Consider the following 20,483-nt stretch of genomic DNA (forward strand, 5'->3'; position numbering starts at 1 on the left):
CCTGGGTATGAATGTGTGTGAGAGTGTATTTGCCTGTGTGTCTGCCCTGCGACCTGTCCAGGGTGTTTCCCTGCCTTTTGCCTTATGAGTGCTGGGAAAGGCTCAAGCACCCCCCGCCTATCCCTGATTAGGATAAGCGGCTTATATAATGAGTGAGTGAGAGTGAGTGATTGTACATTAATTCCAGTATAAATTCCAACTTGTAAAGTTTACCATTAGGTGATTTTATCAATGATTATCTTGTTTGCTGTTCTTCATTTGCTTTGCTCTATCAATATTATAGCTTTCGTAAATGTTCTGTTACTTTTTCTTTACTTTAGAGTTGATTAGCTCTGTGAATCTGGTGTAGTTTCCTTACCTTCACCTTAGTCTCTTTGCAGTGGGTTCGCATTTCTTGTATTATGCTTCTTTGCCCTTAACTGCAAACTGGATTATTGTTTAATGAGAATCCATCTGGTTTTTGCTTGTGAGATCTGCCAGTTTCTCTTCATTGACAATCTGTGGTCAATCTGTTTGTACATTTTGTAGTTTCCCATAATCACATTCTCTGTGACTAACACCCACTATCACGTGGCAGTAATACACCAACATCTTGTGAGTATCAAATAAGTGCACATTCACAGATACTTGAGCAAAAGTATATCTCTTGAGACTTACAACCAGTGACAATGTCAAGGCCCTTTGTTGGTCCATCTAAGTATGTTAACACATATATTATATCACATATATTAATCAAAAACATACATTCACTAATCACTCAGTATATCCTCTCTCTCTTTTTTCTTGTTTCAGAACTGAACAGGTGACTGATAAGTAGAGGTATGAATCTTCACTGGTCTCACGATTCGATTCGATTACGATTCAAAGGGTAGCGATTCAATTACTGAACGATTCTCGATGCATCACAATGCATCTTGTCCTCCGTGTTTTTTTTTTTTAAATAATACAGAAATACATGCCACTCGGCTTGCGTTTCTCTGACTCCATCACTCGGGCTTTTGTGTCACTGTACAGAGCAGGTATAGCGGTGTCTGTGAAAAAACTACGAGATGGGATTCTGTATCTTTGCTCTGATTAAGTGTCAAACCATCATGCAACGTGCTTCCTTCCTGTGGAATCCCATCCCTCACGTTTCCTGTCATTCCACACACTATGGGTTTGTTTTGATATATCGTTAATGTAAATTCGCTGAGGGCAGTTCTGTTAGCCCAAACCACATTTTACTGATGTTAATAAATAAACGATTTATAGAATTGATCTCTCGTAGTATCATTGTTTCGATAATAATCTTGTTTAGTTTCTTGTTTAGTTGTAGGCTGTTACTTGAGTCGGCATTAGGGTGTGGTATTTATTGTGTAATTGTGTATTGATTTAGTTTCAAAACGACCAAGCTAACAACAGTAAGCCATGCAATTCTGTGGCCCTTTTCGTCTGCTTAAAAGTCGTGCGTTTAATCCCTACAACAGTTAACGCCATTTTTTCTTGCCATTACAAAATAAATCGCCATTGATGGCCCAATTTAAGCATTGCTTACGCGGTTTCGAATTACCGAGAGTACATTCATGAAAAATATTTTAGTGTAGGCCTACTGTTAATATTCTTTCTGCACCCGTTTTCCAGATCGCTTCCTTCTCCTGTGCAAGCAAAGACAGCCCAGTGGGCTATTGCCCCCCCCCCCCCCCCCCCCCCCCCCCCAACAAACTCGGTTCCCCCCAATGTATCTGACCGGCATGTATGTTATTTAATTACAATTTTTAATTACAATTTTTAAAATCGATTTTCTTTTCCTGCATCAATGCAGAAGCTTTCACATTGAAGCTTTTACATTTTAAAAACGATTAGCTCTACTGATGAGCTGTAGGCCTAAATGATTTGTGACCAAGATAAACCAGATGGAGTGCAGACAGCTGGACAGCATATATGTCTCACCCTTAGAGGGACTTAAAGACGAGACATAACTCTTGCAGTACAGCTACATACTCTGACCCACTGTACCGACATTTTAGTTTGCTGCCTCACATTCGCATAGTTTTGATGTACTCCCTCTCATGTCTGCAAAACATTGATTTAGTTTATCAGAAAAGACCTATGCTACTAGACAGACTGTAAGTGGGGATGGGAAGAGAACAGGAGCAAGTACAAGGCCAAAAATTTAGCTTTACAGAACGCCTTAATAACAATACAGTAGACACTGCCATATGGTACGTTCTTATATTCAGAGTTTTTATGAGCTGTAGTTATAATTATCATCTTAAGGAGATCACTCTGTAATCACATTTTATCTTTTTCCACAAATGTACATCAATAGCATCAATCTCTGATATTAATAAACCTATTCAAACAGTGTTTTAATATAAAGAAAAATCAGCTCCCTCCTTTTGTGCAGGAGAGGGCACCAGAGCACCGTATAATCTCCACACAGCCTGAGAATAAAGGAGAGGTTTTTTTTTTTGTTGTCAAACAATGTGTATTTTTGGTACATTTTCCCTTTTGAGTCAACATTATCCAAAAGTAGATGTCCAAGAATGTATGCCAAAACATCAAAAGTCCATAAAAAGATGTCCTTAATGTTTGTAAAACTGATTGTAATTTTCAGAAGTTTAGAGCTGGGGCTCTCACATTTCATTCAGACTCACAGAGAAGCTCTAAAGACGCAGCAGCTCTTTCAGTCAGAATTTACTGATCCCTCCTAATACCCTGATGGATGCTATGCAGCAGTGTGGTTGTGCACGTAAAGTCAAAGTGTCTGTTTGATAGTGCTTATCTGTTTGTGTGCATGTGTGTGTGTGTGTGTGTGTTTGTGTGTGTGTGTTTGTGCATAGATGTGTGTACATGGCTATGTGTTATAGTGTTTGTTGTTGTATGCAACTGTGTGTATGTATTTGTTTTGTGTGTCTGTGTGTGTAGATGAATTATACGCAGATGGCTTATAAACATTAGCACCCTCTACTTTGTGCAAATTCATCCATCAGAGAGAAGACCAGAGAGAGTGTCCACCTCTCTTTTATCCGCAAAAACACATATCCACACTCTGCAACACTGTCTCTTAAAGTGCATTAATGAACAAATATTTACTAAGCATATGTCCATCAGTGATTTTCATATTTAAGAAAACTATGAGTAATTGTAAAATTACATCCTATCCTGAAGTCTATAGGCCAAACATAATTTTTTCAGCATGTTGTGGTTATGCTTTGAATATTAAATCACATACACCTCATGTAGTAAGTAGTGTAAATACTAATTTCCCTTCATCTCAATCTTATACATACATCTGGAAAATAAAGAATTTTATTGCCACAGTATAACAATGAGTAATTAAACCCATTATTACACTAAATTACAAAAGGTGGTATAGGAGAGTCACCAGAAGACAAACTGTGATAAATTTTGATAAAGCCAATGAAATTAATATGCTTAATTAATGTGATCACATTGTTTTCAACTACAATCATTAAATAAGTGACCAGTTAAAAACAGACTGTTCCTGGTTATTTGCCTAGATAGAATTCAGTATAGAACACACTATAAAAGAGAGTGTTACCTGTGCCACAAACATGTTATTTCATTGCTTCTGTTTGATCTCATTAAAAATCATATTTACAAACTCACTTCACATTAACTTGTGCGAGAAACACCAAAGGCCTTCCTAAAATCATAACGTTTTCAAAATAACTTCCTAAATAGAAAGAAATGTTATTTTCTAAACCGCATATTATATAGTTAAAACACACAAATCACATAGAATACTATATGAAAAGGAGTAACTATATTAACTGAAGGGCTTCAGTCTGTAACATAGAACAGAAGTTGAATATGATCCAATGAATACAATCACACAGGGCCTAAGACACAATTTTCTCAGTTCATACACATTCATACATCATACATACATTTCATATCTTTAAATATATAACCCAATATAGATATCTTACATATAAAATTGAATGTAATTGATCGAAAATATTTCTTCTTTACCAAATTGAGATAACAGCAATACTTGTTCTTGTTAAGTGTCTACTCAAAAAGGCCACACTTTTTTACACCTCTATTTCACCTTTTCTACTGTTTTGTAGACATTGTATAATGGCTGTATGAAAACTGAATGGAAGTTGGGTGGATAAGGGAGCTCAGAGGTGGTTTAGAGTCATGGGATTACTGTTTAAGGATTGTGTAAGGGTTACTTAGGAATTGCATGGGAGTTGTTTGAGTGTTTGAGTTTTATGTGGATTGTATTAGAATTAGGAGGAGATAAAATGTTCTTCAGCAGGGTGGCATATGTGCACACATATCTTTACTGCTAACTAGGTATAATGCACTCTTTTTCATAACAGTGTGAGTTACCACACTATTTGGGCTTGGAGGTGAAATTCTTGGTGGGGGGGGGGGGTGATTAAGTTAGTAAATTAGACTACTTGGAAGCATTGGTACTTCTACTCGATATGTCTCAAATCTATATACTGTTCTTCAAGATGAGAATTTAATCACACAAAACTACAATGAACTGTGCAGCGTATATAATCTAATTTACAATACACTGCAACAGGATTGTCTATTGTAACTTTTCCATTACAATTTCCAAAGTAAAGCAATGATTACTTAAGTAAATTGCTGGCATGCATTGCATGCAGTGCAGGGAACAGCTGCAAACTGCATGAGACCCTTGGATTCTGTGCTCTCTCTCTTCAGTCAGTAGGGTTGCAGGCATTTTGTTGGGGAAAATGGAGCCCTATTGTTTTAAGTAAGAAACGTGGACCAGGTAACCTAACCTGGAAGCCCTGAACTTACACCTTTTCTGCGGAGGTTATATAAAGGATATGTGGAGCCAGTATAGTGGTTGTAAGAGGGTGCTGAGAACAGTGTTCAGTTATGCAGTCATTAAATGAAGGTGTCTAGCTGTTGTGTCTGGCATCTGTGTCTGTCTGTGCATTGGTGTGAAGAGGATTGTGTGGCGTATGTATTTACTGTCAGACACAAGGAGGCCTCAGCTCTCCAGCAGCTGTTTGAGGGCACGCTCAATGTTCATGCGGTGCCCAACCCGTGTCACCCCGAGCTCTGCCAGGTCGTCCTTAGTCAACGCAGGCAGATGGGCACCCTCGATCTCGTGCTCCAGGAATCGGGCACGGTGTTCACCGAGCCCAACGCTCTCTAGCCACTCGCCCACGTCATACTTACTCCACAGCGCTAGGGGGCGCTGGCGAAAGGGCCGCAGCGCTAGCAGAGGTGCACCTAGTACAGGAGAGGGGCAGGGAGAAGCGCAGGGAGAGGGGGAGGGGGAGCGACTGCGGGCTCGGGCACTGGCGCTCCGCATCACAAAACGCACTTCCTTCGGCTCCTGTGGCAGGCTCAGGCTGGAGGACTTAAGGATGGTGTGATGGTGGTGGTGGGGGCCGAAAGTGCGAACGGGACCTAAGGGCTCAGTCCGCTCCGGAGTGGCGCCGGGGCTGGGCGTTCGGCGGGTCACTGGGTAGCGGGTACCAGGTCGGATGGTGAAAGTTGTGCCATAGCTTCTCTGAGAGATGGTGTGGAGCTCTCCAAGACTGCTGAAGAGCCTGCAAGAGAGAGTGAGAGAGAGAGAATGGTGGAGGATAGTGGAGGAGAGTGTCAAGGAGAGGGTGGCAGCAAATGGGAGAGGGAATTAAAATGAAATCAAACCAGCCCAACTGCTTTTCAATGAGTGTTACTGCAGGAAGAGAGGCAAGGAAGCCGAATCTATTACACAAAGGCCAGACAAGAGGTACAAACCATGCTGTGAGGAATATATGCTGCTTAATGAGAAAGTTAAAGAAGTGACACTGAAATACATATAGGCATTTCTGAGGAATTCAGCAGTGAGAGAATGAACCTCTGGGTGAGTTAATGTGCTTAAGGCATTGGATAAATATGAAATTGTGAGCTTTAGTAAATACTACAGAAAGCCTTGGTTAAATGAGACAGTGAACATTAATTAAATACCGCAACATATGTTAGAAGTTAAATATTAAATAAAATTTAGATGTACATCTTTCAGTAAGCCAAAATCTACACTAAAAGCTTCAGGTGAATAATTATAGGTTTAATAGTACAGTGAGAGCTTTGATGAAATAGATAGGGATGCTTTTGGTTTCTTACTGCAAGAAGTGTTTTATTATGGGAATACTATACCAAAAATGACATTCTTGCATCCAAGACTTCTATAGGACATTAGCTGCTTTAAAAAGATGTTAGCCTCTTCAAAATTACCATAAAGCAGTAGGAACCAAAAGAGCATCAAAATTAAAAAACATGCTCATGAAATATCACCAGACTCCATTCCATAATCTGGTGTAGCCTTGTCCATGAATTGTGTAGCATAATTATAGCATGATAGAAGGCCACACGACCATAAAGCAAATCCTCCAATGTTCCCAGGTTTACACACAATAGAAAGGCTCATGAGTGCTGACATACCCTTTGCTATGACAGACTTCTTCTTATATTTAATGAACATTTTCGAGGACATTTGGGGCCCTTTCAAAGCCTTCTGTGTGCGGTACTCCATTTCATACAGCCGTTTTTTAGAGGCTAACAACTTTGAACTGTTGATAACAGCCAACCAGATTGACAACATAGATATGACACTTAATAAGGTTTTTCAATAGACACTGAGTCAAAGATAACTTCAACTTTGGGAGAGGACATACCAAACTTAACAATGACCTAAGACCCAGTTACGCTTTTAAGAGTCTTTAGTTAAATACTACTATAAGTTTTCATTTCAGACCTTAGTTAGAGCTTTGGTTGAACATGTTTATGATGTTATTTGTTAATGCTTAACGAAGACAATGGGTGAAATACTGCATCAAGAGTTTCAGTTAAGGAATAAGGAAGAGCTTTAAGTTTAGCATTAAAAACAACATTTGGAGCTTTGGATGCAGATGGCCCTAAATTACTCAGTCAGATACTGCATTGGTATGCTCAGAGTAAAAAGCAGAAAAAGGTTTGATTTAGTACTGGATTAAAAATAATTTCTGTACAAGTGGTACTGAGAAGCTGTAGCAAAAGCTTCAGAAACAGTGATTTTAGTTTAATACTGAAAGTTAGCTGTACAAGGAGTCGTTTTTACCCACAGAGCTAAAAACCTACGATTTACTTTCTCCATCCTCCTCAAATCTGAAAGAACAAAGAAACACACACAGGTGTGTTACAGAGAGGTGTTTGTCACGCTAAGCGCTATGACTGAAAAAGCAGCACAATCTAACTAACAAACTAGTATATGGGAGTGCATTACTGTCGGCAGTGGAACTTACTAGAGTGGGACATGCATGCTCTACAGTTTCTTATAGTGAAAGCTGCATGACATTGAAGTGTGTTAATGTCAGAGTCTAAAAACAGAACACTTAAAGATTACTTCTTACCTGGCCCCGCCAACAGGAGATCGCCGACCAGGATCGAGTGGTGCACCCATTGGTGGCTCCTCCCCCAGAGAGTGAGAGTCCTTACTAAGTAACTCCGCTCCCATAGCTGCAGGTCTTCCTTCGTCGGCTACACCTCCCTGAGACCGTGGCTCCTCCCCCCACAGTTTGGAGCGTCTCTGGAACAGGTAGCGTGGGCGGGTGGGGCCTGTGCTGGGAGGGTGTGGCAGCAGCTCACTGTCAGATGACTGTTTCAGTAGCGGGTCCCTGAGATGTGCAGGGCGTCCACGCCCCACGCCGCAGCGGGGCTTGCCTGCATGAGCTGAGTCTGCACTCTCAGAGGATAATGTGGACATACTAGACACTGTGGAGACAGTACTGGTGGTCTCCAAGTGAGGATCTTCAACCCCAGAGTCAGCAGCCGAATCACACGCTTTCCCGGTGGAGGACGTGGCTGCAGAAGGACGTGGTGATATGGTGAGAGTAGCTTTGGGAGCGTCCTTGATGAGAAGGCCATTAGCGAAGGGTTGAGGGGGTGGGACGATGCCGATCTTACGAAGTTCCTCCCTTGTTTCTTCATCACTGGATGAGAGCAGTGCAGGGGGTAAAGTCACTGTGTAAGGCTCCGCCTCCTCTTCAGAGCTCATGGTCAAACTCCGCCCAGCCAATGTTGATAAAGGTGGGGCAGGAGAAGGTGGGCCTATAGGTTGGCTGTGTTCTGTGCCTGGCAAAGATGGCTGGACAATCTGTACAGTGGGTGCCACTGTCTGCTCCTCTAAGCTCCGTCCAGACCCTGGGCTACCACTAGTCACCTGACTTGCTGTTTCTGTGGTGATACTGACAGGTTCCTCCCTCCATGTATCTGAAGCAGGGGCTTCGAGGGGTGCAGGTGGCGTAGCTCCTCCCTCTGTCTCTGGTCTCTCCACCCCTCTGCTCTGAGTAGGTGAAGGGGAGGGTGTTGGTGTGGGTGTAGTCCGCCCACTGAGAGCACGTTCACGTGCGGCCAGTGCCAGTGCCAGTGGGGAGGCAGGGTCTAGCGGTCGCCCTGTGAGCGGGTGTATGAAGGTGGAGCCCCCTGGTGGTGGGCCAGGAGACAACATAGGCGCAGGAGGGGGCAGCTCAGCCAGCTCATCCACAGAGTGGGACTGGGAGAGAAGAGGTGTGGTCTGTGGCTCCGTGGCCCCACCCTCCACTGACAGAAACACGCTGGGCCGACGGCGAGCCCCAGGAGGAGTGATCCGCGCCCGTTCTGAAAGCACCTGCTGCTGAAACTGTTCTGCTCGGCTGCTGTGGGGGATTCGTGACCCTCCCAATGGAGAAGGGTCTCTGCTGGTCTGTGTTGCACTCCCTTCTTCCACCTGTCCCTGTTTGACCAGTGGACTCTTCCTGCGCTGTGGTTTGGTTGGAGTGTAAAGCCCTGCGCTAAGTCGGCCCACATTAGCATAAGGATTCTCAACTTGCTGGCCACGTCTGCGCCCTCGCTCAGGTGGGACAGCTCCAGAGGTGGGTGTTGCCGGACGAGGAATGGGGGATGGTTCCACAGGCAGATGAGCAGTGTCCTGAAGGATGATCATGGAGCGGGCTTTCCTTTGACGTTCTGTTGTGATAGGGCCATGGAGCTTGGGTTCTGCCCCTGGTCGGAAACTCGATCGGCTCTGATTGGCTGAGCGTGTGGGAGGTGGAGGAGGAAGGAAGGCTGGTGGAGGGCCTGAATCCAGAAAGTAAGGTGTAGGAGGTGGAGGAGGAGCAGTTTGTGGAGGAGGAGGAATGCTGTCTTGTCTGAAGCTGTCTGTCATCGAGGAGCTCCGGGGAAAGCGGTGCTCTCCAATCAAAGCAGAAATTCGTTCATCTTCAGGGGCACCTGAGGGGTAAAACACAGGGTGTGTGTTATATGAGTATCAATATTTTGGTATTAATCCATTAATGCACTTAACAAATTAACTGCTCAGACTTCAGATTCTAAATATTTCTAAAAGTGAGCAGTTTGTTGTAATGGTTGGAGATAGATGTGCATATGGAGACATACCAAATGACTTGGTTCTGGACATCCCCCTGGGGAGCTGCATGTGACTTTTGTCCACACCTAACGACACACCAGCTGACACTGGCATTCCCTGCCTCTCAAACAATGACTATGTGCACGCACACACACACACACACACACACACACACAGATTACATGGCTAGTGAACACTGGCTGGTATTCGTATTTTGTTAAGCTGTTAAGGATCATCATGACATTCTGGAATGGGTGTATGTGCCTTACACTGATCTCTGCTTGTGTGATGCGACGACTCGTTGGTCTCTGCTTCACTGTGGCTGTTCTGGAGTCAGCCTCAGATGTGCGTGGTCTCATCACCACGACAGGTTCCTGTGGTGAGCTCAACATCTCATCCAACTTCTCTGTGATAAAAACACACACACACAGACATACACACTCAAAACAACACGCCTACATCCACAAAATATTCATTAACACACACTCTTATACACACTGCTAAAATATTCTTTTAGTGTATTAACGCACACACACAAACACAAAAATACATGCAACATAACATCCTATTTCCTTGTGAGAAGCATAAAGATTTCCTATCATTTGCGTGAGCAAAACCAGTAACACAACACACCAACACACACACACACACACACAAAGTGACAAAACACACGGTACATATACCACCCCTAACAATATTTAGAATATATTATATGTAATATAATACACATTTACATTCACTCATGCTTAGCATACAATCAGTGATATGTACAACATACTGTTACAAGTTCAATAAATCGCAACTCACTTTCAGCTCACCACTAAAGAATTACAATTTCCACAACATTACATCATGCCCAATACTGCATGGCACCAGAGAATGTTACCAGTTTCATGTAGCTGGCACCATCACTCACCTCCTCTCCTTCTTCTTGATGCTTGTGAACAAAAACCAGGGACAAAGCTACAGTGTCTATTTGCACTCCCAATTAAACAATTCAAAATGTGCATAGAAAAAAAAAGAATCATTCTGCCCTTTTGTTTGCAAATTTTATTTTGTTCACCGACTGCTTCCTCATGAATCATATGATCATAAAGCAGATGGGGTGTCAGTCAAGTAGAAATCACTTGCTGGACACACCTCACAGAGTTTTAACCCACTTATTAACATTAGACATATGCATTTTATGAAGTTTGCTATTCGTGTAGATTTTGGGGGGAGGGGGGAGGGGCGTAGACCTTGCTCTGTGAGCAGGATTTGCAAAAGAACGTGGTATCACATGCAAACATAGACCCAGTCTCTTACAGACCCTCACAAATGTACACCCTGTCTGAGATGATTTTTCATTATACGCATGATTAGGAAATTCTCTGTCAGCCTTCTGAAAATGTGAAAGATCAGAGATATATTTCATAAACACTGTCAGAGAAAGAGAGAGAGAGAGAGAGACAGAGAGCAAGAGAGAGAGAGAGAGAGAGAGAGCGTGTCTTACCCAGTTCCTCTAGCTCAGCAGTCATGCTTTTTGAGCGCAGGGTTAGGCTGGTGCTGGGGTCTCTCTTAGGGGGTGGAGGAGCTGTTTGCAAATTTATCATTGAAAGAAAAGGAGGGAACACTTCTCATCATTTAAGCTCTCCATCCCAGCCTCATAACGTAAAATGAATAACTCCTTCATTATGAACAACTTCATATTCCTGAGGGTGTAAGGCTTCAGTTTTGTATAAGCACATACAGTATGCATGGCTCATTGGTAATACATTGTATATCTGTTGCATCGGTGTGTGCATTTATGTTAATCAAGGAGTGTGTTTGCATGTGAGTGAACATGTACGTGCTGTCCTAGCACATCAGAGCCTTTCATTTTACCTTTCTTGCGAACGACATCTCCAGTGTCAGGTTTCCGTGTTACAGATACAACCTTCATTACCAGCCGACTCCCACCCTGACGAATCAGAGAGACCACTTGCCTGTGTCCCACTTTCACCACACTCACACCATTCACCTGAGAAAGAGGAGAGAGAGAGAGAGAAAGAGAGAGAGAGAGAGAGAGAGAGAGAGAGAAAGGGGGGGTGATGTGGGGATGGGAGAAAGACAGATAGTAGCAAAAGAGATTAAGTAATAAAGGGGTTCTGAGCATAGCCAGTGAACAAGATGCGAACATTGTTTGAATGACAGAATTACTGAGCCCTCAGTACCTCAATAAGAAAATCCCCAGTTCTTAGTCCCGCCCTCCAGGCCACACCCTCCAAGTCCACTGACTCCAGGTACTGAAGAGCAGGAAAGGCAGGAGTTGGAGTGAACTCTTCAATGGGCGTCTCCGCTGGTGATAGAAAAAAAAATTAAATCAAAATTAAAAATTAAATTAAAAAATTAAAAATGTGAAATTGAGACACTTTGTCTCTGCGTGATAATGTGTGTTGATGTGTCTGTGTGGGTAGGTGTTCGACCTTTGGCTCCTCGCAGGACAAATCCAAATCCTTCGCTGTCTCTCTTCTGTAGAGTGGCAGTCTTCTCCTCGATAATATAATCACTGGAAGTGTAAACAGGCGAAAGATTAGAGGTAGCTACTGTACAGACTGCCACATCAAAATCACAGACACAATATTTATATTCAGATTATGCACCCATGTCCCTTTTCACGAATTAATTAGAAGTCTAATCCTTCCTGTACAACTCAGCCCTGGTCTGAACGATTCAAAGAAACAGAGAGCAAGAGACAAGCAAACAATGAAGTGAGAGAGGAAGAATGTACCTGTAGGAAGAATAATTGTCATAAGAGCCCACAGTGTAGTGTCTGAACAGTCTCTTGGTTCGATCCTCCCTCGTCTCTGCATAACCAACAAGTCAACGAAAAAGTCTGACCAAAATTACTGACATGAGAATGTGCTGACACAAATCCTGAAATGAGAGTATGAAGTGGCACTGTGCTTGCTATTAACATTGAACTGCTTTTGTTAAACCTCGTGTAAAACTTTTGCCAGCGTCAGGAGAGAAATACAGTGTGTGTGTGTGTGTGTGTGTCTTTTTTTCTTACCTAGGCGTGGGTCATACTGTCTCATCTGGACCTCCTCTACGCAGTGAGCAGGAAACCAGCCAGTCCGCCCTTTAACTGAGCCCTCCCAAAATCCCCCTTCACCTATACTCAACACTGCAAGAGAAAGAGAGTCACACAGTACGAAACATATTGCGAAACACACACACAAACACACACACTCACACAACACACACACAAACACACACACTCACACAATACACACACACACAATACACACACACACACACACACACACACACACACACACACAGCCTTCTTGAATATCTTTACGTGCACTTCCAACTGAAAGAAAGTGAGTTTGTAATCTCAACTACATACATACAGGAATGCGTGCTAACACACACACACACACAAACAAACAAACACAAACACAGGTACATGCTGACCTTTAACTCTCTCTCCTCGGTTGAGTGTGATCTCTCCATCTCCTTGTGGGGTGTAAGAGCTGACAGCAATGAAAGTTCTGCCCGGTACTGCACTGTATAGCCGACGCTTTGGCCCACGAGTCGACACAGGAGGGCTGGGCTCCCTCTGTACTGGACTACCAGGGCTACAAAACATACATCACATATCATTACACACACATACACATACATATACACACACATATGATATACACACTCCTGTCTGACCTTTCAGAGCAAAATACGCAGATATCAGTCACAGAGCCAATTTTAGAGCTATTCAGGAGGTCAAGAACTGAATTCAAATTCAACATAAATTCGATGCAAACAGATCAAAATCAAAAATGAGATCTAGATCAAAAATCTCATTAATAAGCTTCATTCTGGATTCAGACCATACATCACACTTTCTTCAGCACATACCAACATGCAGCATAACTCAGATCAGTGTGCATTTACATATCACATTACCTGAGGTGTCCACGGGTGTGTCTTCTTAGACTCCGTGTGTGTGAGTGTCCTCCTTGAGGGCTTCGCTGGGTCGGGGTGTTGTCATCTGGCTCCAGAGGGGGGAGGCTCCGGAGGGAAGGGGCTGGCGATGGTGCAGGGAGGTTTTCGTCTAGGGCATTATCGCTGGCTGAGCGCATTAGTGAGCGACGAGGAGACATACACACACCGCGGCGCCGAGAGGAGTATGAGGGGCTCTCTCTGAAAGGCACTGAACCAGAGACAGTGAAAGAGAGAGAGAATAAAACATAAAAACAAACAGCACCAGGTCTTCCCAAAGTCTTATGAAATACCACAAAGGGGGCAGAGGAGGGCAGGGTGCACTAGTAGCTTTTATCTCATACACATCCTTTTGTGAGAAATATTTCCAAACGTATGACAAAAAGACATGCAGTAGTAGATGAGATTACACTCAGATTACACAGAGGGATGACATGAAAAATGTTATAAGTACAACAACACACGTACCGAACAAACAAAAGTTACATCGATTACAAATTGCACAACTTGACTACACAGAGATTAAACTGAAATCACAAAAATGCACAGAAATTAAAGCAATTACACACACACACACACACACACACACATACACACACACACGCACACGCACACACACACACAACAGCAGTATAAAATAAATATTACAAACAGATGACTCACAGATTACAGTAAGATCACACAGAGTAGCACAGAGATGTACAAAGAGAGAAGAAACAAAGAGATCACAAATGGCTATTAAGATTATGCAATAACAAATGTTAAGGGACACATACTTTACACTGAGAAGTTAACAGATTACACACAAGGCCTTTCCATATTCAATAACTCCCCCTGTCTGATCTCCTCAAATACTGGAACCAGTTAGCTCAAGCTTTACAACTCTTATCTGAATACTTTCAGAAGATTTTAGAATAACCTTGGTCAGGTTTGTGGACAAAAGGGCATGGAGACCAGTAAACGGATATTTTGAAAGAATGGAAACAACTGATTCAAATCCAAATAAATTTCTATATGATCCATGTATATTATCTGTCTCACCCAAGTGTGGAGTTAAAGCATATTTTACTTACCAACATCTGAGGTTTTATGAATCTTGATAATTTCTGCCAGATCAAAGTTCCCTGCAATGATAGCCACCTGTCCAAACAGAGATAAGACACCTCACAAAGTCTGTATGAAAAATGTATGAACAGAAATCAGGCACATTATATGCACTCCCCCACTATGCTCCTTCAAAACAATAGATGCTGAAATGTGCAGCATATCTGACCTGAAACGCTGTCTGATTGTTGTAGTTTTTGATTTCTTTATTTGCCCCTCGAAACAACAAAACTCTAGCACAGCCATCCTGACACAAAAACAAAAGAAATAAGGAGAGGAGAGGAGAGGAGAGGAGAGGAGAGGAGAGGAGAGGAGAGAACTGTAAAACTCTGTAAACGCTTACAGGGAGACATAAAATTTTGAGGCACACACAATTCTGATTACAAATTCAATATAGATGGCACAGGCCACAGTAAGAGGAGGTAAATATCCTTACAGAGGAGGTGCAGGTGTAGGGCTCTTTGACTATACCTGGTTATATAGAGCACACAAGTGCAGCGCTGTGTTTCCTGAGGCATTCTGAGCACTCATCTCTGCGCCATAGAATAATAGGTGCTCAAGGTGCTGTACGTTTCCATGACGACAAGCCTAGCGGGGAAAAAAAAGAGAGTCAACAGCGTGTCTTTAACCTGTTATACATATACAGTATTTCAGTTATTCAAGTGTGTGTGTGTGTGAGAGAGAGAGAGAGAGAGAGAGAGAGAGAGAGAGAGAGAGAGAGAGAAAATAGCTTTGATTTGTTGTTTGTACATTGGGGAACAAACATTTAAGAGGCAATGTCAATGAGACTTTGTGGCTGTTTTCTGTGTTACCTGGTGAATCTCTTGCCAGCCATTCTCATCGCTATAGCCTAGCTGAGCGTGGTCATACAGTAGTAACTCACAGCAGTAAGGATCTCCCCCTACCATCGCACTGTGGTACAGAGGAGTTAGCCCTCGACTGTCCTTATAGTCCGGAGATGCACCCAGATCTAATAACGTCTACACAAAGAGAGAGAGATACTCATACACGTGTACACACGCAAGCTTTCATCACCACTGTCACTGCTGAATCAAAACAACAAGCAAAAACACTTGAGAGCGTCTAAGTGCATGCTGTGTGTGCGTGTGTGTGCGTGTGTGTGTGTGTGTGTGTGTACTCACAGTAAGTGCTATATGGTTATGAGTTTGGACCGCTTTGTGGAGTGCGGTGATGCCATCTCTGGTTCTGAAGTCCAGGTGAGCACCACCACTTCTAAGAACTTTAATAAGCTCAGCACTGGAGTCAAGCTGGGCCGCCAGTGTGAGAGGAGACTCTGTATCATGAAACAGAAACACACGGAAATCGTGCAAATTAAAATGTAAAATGCTCATTTACATATGAATATGCACAACTTTGAATACACCTCATTTCATGCTCTAAATCTTTTCTCCCTTATAAATATCTTCCCAAACTTCTTTCTCTGCACAAGATTCTTCTTTATTGTATCACATTCTCCTCAGAAGTGTCCTTAGGAAAAAAAAAAAGAAAGAAAGTAAAAGGAAAAACAGACATAGAGCCCCCATCTAGATGATGAACTAGAAGCCACTAACCAGTGAAAAGAGTGAAACTAACAAGACTGACAAACTTCAAGGGGTCCTGACTACAATATGGAGGTGTCTACCCTATTTTTAGATACAAATCTTAACCACCAGAACCACAATTGATGTAGATACTTATCACACTTATCAAATTTTTCAAAATCAGGACCAATTCAGTAGAATTCAGACTAAGATCTTGTTTGCCTGTTTGTGTTTATGTATATTTCTTTATATATATACATTTTTATATAGGGATATGCACTGTGTAACAGAGGGGTCTAATTATAAGCAAATATGCAAACTAAATTATATTGACATTATATTCTTATAGCAGATGTTTGTGGTCTGACATGAAATAAAACCAAAAATCAGTGTATTAAAACCAATGCAATAACATAAAACAACATGATTTAAAACCCAAAACAGAGTTTACCTGTCTGAGGCTGGAAGTCTGCAAAAGAAATCACACAAAAAAATTTTCAAGAATAGCAATCTTACATGCTCAAAAAGACACACATACACATTTCTCACCTCCAGTCTCTGTATCATGGAAGTTGGGATCCAGCCCTTTGTCAAGGAACCTGCACACTTTATCCACACTCTTCTGCTGAACATACTCCATAAACTTCTTAAGGTTGGCCTGAGAGCAGGTACAGCACGGCTAGTTACTGTTAGGTTATATATACATACATATATATATATATATATAACCTAACAACGACTACCCACATACAATAAACAACACGACTCTCAAAAACATAGTGAATCTTTACGGTAGAACAAGCAACTATACTGGAGATGTTGTGCACATACTGGAGATACTGTGCACATACTGGAGATACTGTGCACATACTGGAGATGTTGTGCACATACTGGAGATACTGTGCACATACTGGAGATACTGTGCACATACTGGAGATACTGTGCACATACTGGAGAATGTGGACATATTTCTGAGCAGACTGTTCATTTGTCAAATACAAACATTTTTAGAACAAAACAAACTGTTTAAAATGTGTATATTAGTAAAATACATATGTTACTTAATATAAGAATCTTCTTAATACAATACAATCTTAAAAGACAGATGATGTAACAAAATATCCAGTGCAAATCTAGCCTCATTTGTGTATTGCACCAAGTGTTTGCAGGTCAAAACACTCAAAAAGGGTAAAATGAAACATACCAGAGGCATTTTCATAAGACTACTGCTTCTTAGAAGAACTGGGAGTATGTCAAACAAAGGCCAGAAAAAGCTATTTAATCACCCATTTAACCCACATACAGTGTGTGCTACTACCTTAGTATGAAGCTTGGCCAACTGTTTGTCATCCACATGACTCTGAGTGTAAACTCGTCTCTTGTAGCGAAACTGCAGAAATGAACAAACAAACGAATACACACACACAAATACACCAATACGTGCAGAAACACACGCAAGAGTGCGCACAGGTACTCATACACACACACGCACACATGCACACACACACACACACACACGCACACACACAGCACAGTGAAGGCAAAAAATGAAATATTTTTATCATTTACTTTCAGACAAAGTGGAGGACTGAGGGGTTGTTTTGTAATACCAGTGACTATGTTGTGATATCTAAGTGTGTGAAAGAAAATTTCATAAGTTTTAAGGTTTGTGTGTGTATATGTGTGTATGCGTGTATATATGTGCATACTAACACATCAAAATGGTGTGTGTGTGTGTGTGTGTGTGCGTGTGAGTACCTCTAGGTATGGTACAGGTGTTACAGTTGGGAGGGGGTACTCCCTGAGAAGTCGCTCTTCATCCAGGAATTTTCCGGCTCGCCCGTTGAAGGCAGGGAGGTAGAGGCCGTAGTTGAGTACATCAGTCAGGCTCTGAGTCAGGGTGACCAGGACTCTCTGCTTACACACCCACACAGGAGCCTCCAGGTCCAACCGCAGGCATTTCTGATGAACCACACACACAAACATAAACATTTATACACCCTAAAAAAGACATACTCTCTCAATTTATATCCCCATAAACAACAAATGTATTCGCATTTTTTAGTACAAAAAAAAAACACATAATGCAAAAAACATGAGCACAAATACACATCAAATGTAGCCTTCATAAACACATTGAAGAATAGGAGGCAAAAACTTTAATTCAGCCGAAAAAGCGGCTTTCTTATAGCATTATCACTGCTCGTCTCTTCTAGGATTATCAGTTTTTATCCTATAGCATTATCTCATTTCCTCTCCCTCTATCTCTCAGTTCCTCTGTCTCTCTAGCCCTATCACTCATATTCTCTCCTTCTGATCACTCCCTTTGCTGCAAGATTGCTCTTTCGAGGTAAGAGCAGTGAGAGTGCCAAGGAGGTGCTTGTGTGTGTGTGTGTGTGTGTGCGTGTGTGTGTGTGCAACAGAGAGTGAGAGGAACACTCACAGTTTGCTGCAGGTCAGGGATTCCGATACGGATGATGACGGCGTTTCCGTGGAGATCCTCCATGGGTTCTGTGGCGGATTTTTTTCCGGGAGAGGCCCGAATGCTGTCGTCTCCGTGGTTACCGTTGGTAGGGGCGTGCTGTTGCCGCGGCCGGTCGGGAGCCTCATGTTTGCTGTCTGCAGGCGGACTCAGAGGCATACTCTGGGTGTGTGTGTGTGTGTGAGTGTGTGTGTGTGCTGTTCAACACTCTCGCCTCACAACCCTGCCAAAGAACAAACAAACACACACTCTGAGTGCTCCCAAAGGTAAAAGTTTTATTTAGTTTTGTGTTGTGCAAGGGTGATATATGTGTGCTTAATTGTGAGTGTGTGTGTGTGTGTGTGTGTGTGTGTGTCTGTGAGGAAGAGAGAGATTCATCATTATGTTTAATGTGTCTGACACAGCATGTTTAGTGGATTCCCCATCAACCATTCTCCAGTGTGTACTGTGCATGTTCACCAGCCTTTACTGAAATCATCCAAATATTTTAACAGTAGTGGATGAGATGTGTATTGTGGAGTTAATGAAGATCATGGATTATCTGTTAATATGTTTTATGTTTTCTGATCGTGTAACTGTGGTTTAATACATAGATTATGCTTCGAGATTACACATTTAAATTCATAGACAGCATTTTGTGAAGATACATTGCTGAATTTGTAAATTACTACACAAACTAGAGAAACATTGAAGCAGAGAAAAGGGGTAGAGGGGTTAGACTGGTCGTCAGATGCTTGTGAGTGGTTGCCATGGACACTGTGAAACAGATCCACAAGGGAATAATGGAATTTCAGGGAACCCTGTGCATCCAAAGTTACCATGGCAACGTAGCACTCTGCTTATTTCGCTGAACTAAGGCTCCTCCACTTCCTCATTACAAATGGCTCAATACTCTCTCATACACACACCACTCCCGCCTGAGCACAAGTCCGATATGAGAAACCAGTGTTACACTACAACACGCACACACACACCACTGACCTCTATCACACACACTCCTACCATATCTAGCCAAACTGAGTATTAGTACCTCTCAACACAAAACACTCGGCAAAATTAAAATATTATATCCAACCAGCCTTTTCTTGTACTTACACACTCACCCAAACGCATACACTAACACACACCTACTCTCACACCTATGAAACCTCTAAAATCTGAGAGATCAGGCAGATTGAGCATGGAAGTCTCCTGTTACATAACACAATCGTGAGGGATACGGCAATATAACATAGGTATAGCAAAGCCTACAATTACATACCCTCGTTACATTACACATTACTTACATTACTGCTGTTGAAATGTTTATAATTGTACATATAACATATAACTACTAAATGATTATTTATGAAATTCATAATCTATATCAAAGCATCTCAACCATAACCCTTTTGATCATGATACACTTTATCAAATGTGGATAAGGCAGAATTCTCTTCACAGTCATTGAGCCGCACATTTTCATTAGAAATCTGCACACAGCAAATACAGTGTCATAAAAGCCAAAGCATTTATATTAATAAGACTTAGAATGGATTGGTTTTATCATCATCTAGCAGACTCATCACCATCTGTCTCACTTTAAAAGAATAATAAAAAAAAAAAACCCTTCCGCTGACAATGTATTACGGTCAAAAGTGAGGGTAGAGGGTGAGAAGTTGCATCATAATCCCAAAATGTTTGAGTGGCTCAGTCACCTTTAACCTGGGCTTCCCATGTGATGCACTCTGCTTAGAAGTGTAGAACTGAAGAGAGAGACTTTTCGATTCAGAAGTTTCCTTCAGTAATCCTTAGGTGTCTTCCTGAAATCTTTGCAATTATCTTCGTATAGTGGTCTCATATTGCATCCCGGGCCTGCTCGGCTACTGAGCCTCTCTTCTTAGTTATCCCTCTTACCACAGAGATTTCAGGAAGCTTGAAACCCAGCCCTGCTGTTGAATGTCTCAATGCAGGAAAAACCAGCAGGAGTGAGGAAATTACAACAGGAAGGAATGACTTCTACACTTCCCAAACCTCAACCAAC

At 42.1% G+C, this 20,483-nt stretch overlaps 1 protein-coding gene across 1 annotated transcript; it reads right to left on the bottom strand.

The window, feature by feature from the left end:
- Positions 1-4,416: 4,416 nt before the first annotated feature.
- Positions 4,417-20,362, bottom strand: shank3b (SH3 and multiple ankyrin repeat domains 3b). The gene is made up of 24 exons (XM_030774056.1): positions 20,158-20,362; positions 18,422-18,683; positions 17,737-17,940; positions 17,297-17,368; positions 16,528-16,636; positions 15,580-15,731; positions 15,250-15,417; positions 14,909-15,025; positions 14,607-14,684; positions 14,407-14,473; positions 13,298-13,544; positions 12,809-12,972; positions 12,402-12,515; positions 12,120-12,195; positions 11,815-11,897; positions 11,563-11,687; positions 11,234-11,369; positions 10,863-10,943; positions 10,287-10,307; positions 9,640-9,776; positions 9,400-9,505; positions 7,377-9,234; positions 7,105-7,131; positions 4,417-5,552 (listed from the first exon to the last, which is right to left on the bottom strand). The coding sequence occupies exons 2-24, from the start codon at positions 18,617-18,619 to the stop codon at positions 4,985-4,987; spliced, it is 4,908 nt and encodes a 1,635-aa protein (XP_030629916.1). The 5' UTR covers positions 18,620-18,683; positions 20,158-20,362; the 3' UTR covers positions 4,417-4,984.
- Between the last annotated feature and the right edge of the window lie 121 nt (positions 20,363-20,483).

The sequence above is a fragment of the Chanos chanos genome, chromosome 1 (genome assembly GCF_902362185.1).
Source record: "Chanos chanos chromosome 1, fChaCha1.1, whole genome shotgun sequence".
Lineage (NCBI taxonomy): Eukaryota > Metazoa > Chordata > Actinopteri > Gonorynchiformes > Chanidae > Chanos > Chanos chanos.